The sequence below is a fragment of the Macadamia integrifolia genome, unplaced genomic scaffold (assembly GCF_013358625.1).
Source record: "Macadamia integrifolia cultivar HAES 741 unplaced genomic scaffold, SCU_Mint_v3 scaffold_100A, whole genome shotgun sequence".
Taxonomy (NCBI): domain Eukaryota; kingdom Viridiplantae; phylum Streptophyta; class Magnoliopsida; order Proteales; family Proteaceae; genus Macadamia; species Macadamia integrifolia.
In genome coordinates, this window is record NW_024870615.1 from 58,364 (window position 1) to 61,748 (window position 3,385).

At 40.4% G+C, this 3,385-nt stretch overlaps 1 protein-coding gene across 3 annotated transcripts in view; it reads right to left on the bottom strand.

Moving 5' to 3' along the window:
* The window catches only part of LOC122070779 (calcium-dependent protein kinase 1-like), a 9,220-nt gene extending 7,460 nt beyond the window's left edge, over window positions 1–1,760 (bottom strand). The window contains exons 1-2 of one of the 3 annotated variants that reach the window (XM_042634979.1): window positions 968–1,760; window positions 168–887 (exon numbers count right to left, since the gene is read on the bottom strand). In XM_042634979.1, coding sequence (XP_042490913.1) covers window positions 168–887; window positions 968–1,094 — 847 coding nt within the window. In that variant the 5' untranslated portion in view covers window positions 1,095–1,760. Of the gene's footprint in view, window positions 1–167 lie in introns of all 3 variants that reach the window. The other 2 variants (XM_042634978.1, XM_042634977.1) reach the window with 2 other exon arrangements.
* Window positions 1,761–3,385: the final 1,625 nt, after the last annotated feature.

Below are 3,385 nucleotides of genomic sequence, written 5' to 3' on the forward strand. Positions count from 1 at the left end.
CCCCCCCCCCCCCCCCTTTCCTCCTTCAATTTTGATGGATTAGCACAAACAATAACCAGCATGTTCATCAAAAAGCGAATAATCTGACCATTTTCTGATCATCCCAAAGTGGTACTTCAACATTTGAGCATCAAACAAACAAAAAAGAAGGGCTTTCAGAAACTTACCAGGCCTAAAGAATACGGAAAGCCCGAAGTCAATGGTTTTGAGTGGTGAATCCTCTTCCTGGTTGACAAAGAGAAAATTCTCGGGCTTAAGGTCACGATGAATGACACCTAAAGAATGGCATGCTTCCACGACACCAACTATAATCTTAGCAAGCTCAGCTGCTTTCCTTTCTGTATAATGTCCCCTCTGAATAATCCTGTCAAATAGCTCTCCACCTGCGCACAATTCCATTACAACATGAACCGCCACTGCATCCTCATAAGCACCGTTGATCTGTATGACATTAGGGTGCCCGGCCAAATGGTGCATTATCTGGATTTCCCTCCTTACGTCCTCGACATCCTCTTCAGTTGTCAATTTCCTCTTTGCGATTGATTTGCAGGCCAATTCTTTCCCAGTTCCTTTTTCCAGACAGTAAAAGGTCGTGCCAAATTGTCCCTGTCCAAGCTTCCTACCCAAACTGTACTTCTCCTTCAGATTCTCCGTCTTCCTCTGCAATACGGAATCTGCCTGTAGGCCAGCACTAGAAACTCTCTTGATATGTGTCGGCTTTTTGGGCTTCTCTGCCTCTTCTGATTTAATTTCCTCATCTTTCACAACTGGCTTACCGGGCATCGTAGATTCCCCAGGTTGAGGCTCTGCGGTGATTTTAACAGGTTCCGGAGCTGTGCTTTGAACGGGACCTTCGGATTCTTTAGAAGGCATCTCAGCTGCCGCTGCTGGCACGGATGCAGACGTAGTAGAGATGCAGATGCAGATACCGGCGTTGATGGTTCTTTTGCTGCCTTTGCCGATTTGCTGCTATTTCCCTCTTCTTTAGAAGAAGGTAACATATCCCCGGGGGTTCTCCCCCGCCACACCGCAGCGGACACAGTTTGTAAGAATCCATTGTTCCCTATATTGGGTCCTACGCATGTGTTCCCCATCAAATATCAATATCAAATCCGTCTGAACCAACACTAAATCAAACCTCACCATCTACATAAACAGAACCCGCGGAACATGCAAGATTTATCACGCCAGATACCTCAGAGAAACACCAATCTTCGTTTATTACTGTAATGCAATACCTCCTACTATGAGCTTTAATAATCAAAGCCCAGAATCCAAAACAGGACCAATGTGAAGCAGGCCTCGAGATCAAACCTCCTTCCTTTTTCCTTTTCTAAATGGAGGATTGATTCCTTTATGCGAAATAGAGAAAAAGCAGAGGAAAGAATTTGGTAAATTCCAAAATTTGAAGAATAACGTAAAAAATGTTGTTCAAAATCGAATCCTGGAACAACACAAACAAAATTCCCCGCCGGGAAAAAGAAAGAATAGATTAAATTTCAAAAGAATAATTAAAAAAAAAGGTGAGGAGGAGGGATGGAGTGCCCGACTACCAGATCAACCAATGTGTCTCAAATACCAAGTTCTTCCCCGTGTCGAGAAGAAGGAGGAGAAGGAGAAGGAGAAGCAGAAGAAGAGATCACCGATTTCTCTCTCTCTTTTAATTATAATTTCTTGAAAATGGAACGATGGCCGTTCTCCACTTCCTCTTCGAAGCAACTTCCTTGACAGACGTTTTTGATCCGTTGGAACTCTTTTAGAATTTCGTCCATTCCGACCAACCCTGAGAATTGTGTAATGACCCTTGGGCTTGAAATTTCTAGCCCAAGGTCAGCTCGAGTTGGACTCAGGTTGAGAAATCAGGCTCAAGCCCACATAGCCTGAATTTGTATGGGAATCAGGTATAATATTCCTATTCGGGAGAGGGATAGGTACGGCACAAATGGAGAACATGACACAGTGGTGCTAGTTTATGGTATATCGGTGGCATATTCAACATTTTTCTTATTCATTTTTTTTTTTTTTAATATATTCCAAGCATATTAGGTAATAGCTAGGTGTTAAGCATACTATATGCGAAAATTGCCACTTTGATCAATTTATCTTTTGCCTCCAAATTTATAAAATAGATTCCACGTTATTCAAAGGCATCCAATTATAATTGTTGTGCACACCTCCAAGGTGACAAAATGATGTCTCTACAAATGAATTCGATATAAACTAAAGGAATACAAAACCCTAAAAACTATTTGACTCCCTTGATTATTTGTCAATAAATATTAAGGCAAAGAATGATTTTTTGCAAATTTGAATCTAACTTCTTTCAAAGATTCGTAGATGATCACTCAATGATGCCACATGGACATTCAAGGACCTCACAAGCAATCGAGATGCTCTCCCCTTTTATTTCTGATCAACAACAAGAAATCCTAGCTGAAAGTCTTTTTCTTCTTCTTTCTCTATCTCTTCATAAAACTTCCTCTCATTACTCTCCCCCTATCCCTACCTCCAACTCCATAACCTTCTCTCCCTCTCAGTCCCTGCTCCCTCTTTTGTCTCTCATCAACTCTCCATCTCACTTCAGAACCCAATTCTTCTAGCACCCTATAGATTTGTTATTTTCTGAAATAGGTGTGAGTTGGCATAGCTGCAAGGCCTGCAAGCATGTCCAACATCTCATCAATAGTTCTGATAGATTCATATTGGTGTTTGAAAGTTCTATCTCTGCAGACCTATGCACTAAAACCAGCAATGGGAAAGGTGTTTTAGAAGATTATTTTTCTCCTTCGAAAGAATTTATTGAGGGGGAGAGAAATATAAATATTTGAGATATCTATCTATTAGCTTTGCATCAATCTCTACTTTAGAACCCTCTTGCAGCTAACCCTAATTAGCCGTTCTTATCCAAACACATCATTTTCTAAACTGTTTTTGATCTTTCAACTCCTTCAAAGGTTATGTATCATTATATGGTTGTAGGCAAGCTGAGTACTATAAAGTGGCTCATTCGGTCATCCACAAAACCAATTTACCAATACACTAGAGCAAATGTTGACAATATCTATATTTTCCGCTAAAAAAAGAAGGCTAAGATTAGAGTTTTGTGAAGAGAGCCCTTTATTGAATTTGAATCAATGACTTATGCTTTAACATGGCGTTACTCTACAACAAGGCCGCTTTGATAGAATTCCTGAATATCAGCCGCTAGCCACTATGAGTCTAGTGCATCTACCAATCTATATCTATAGAATCTATGTACAAGATATCTCATCCCTTTAAATAATGAAAAGAAGTGTGAAGGTAGATGACAAGAAGATACTGGGACGTGAATTTAAAAGAGATGATGAAAGCATGAGTTCATTTCGGCCCTGATACTCGAAAATGG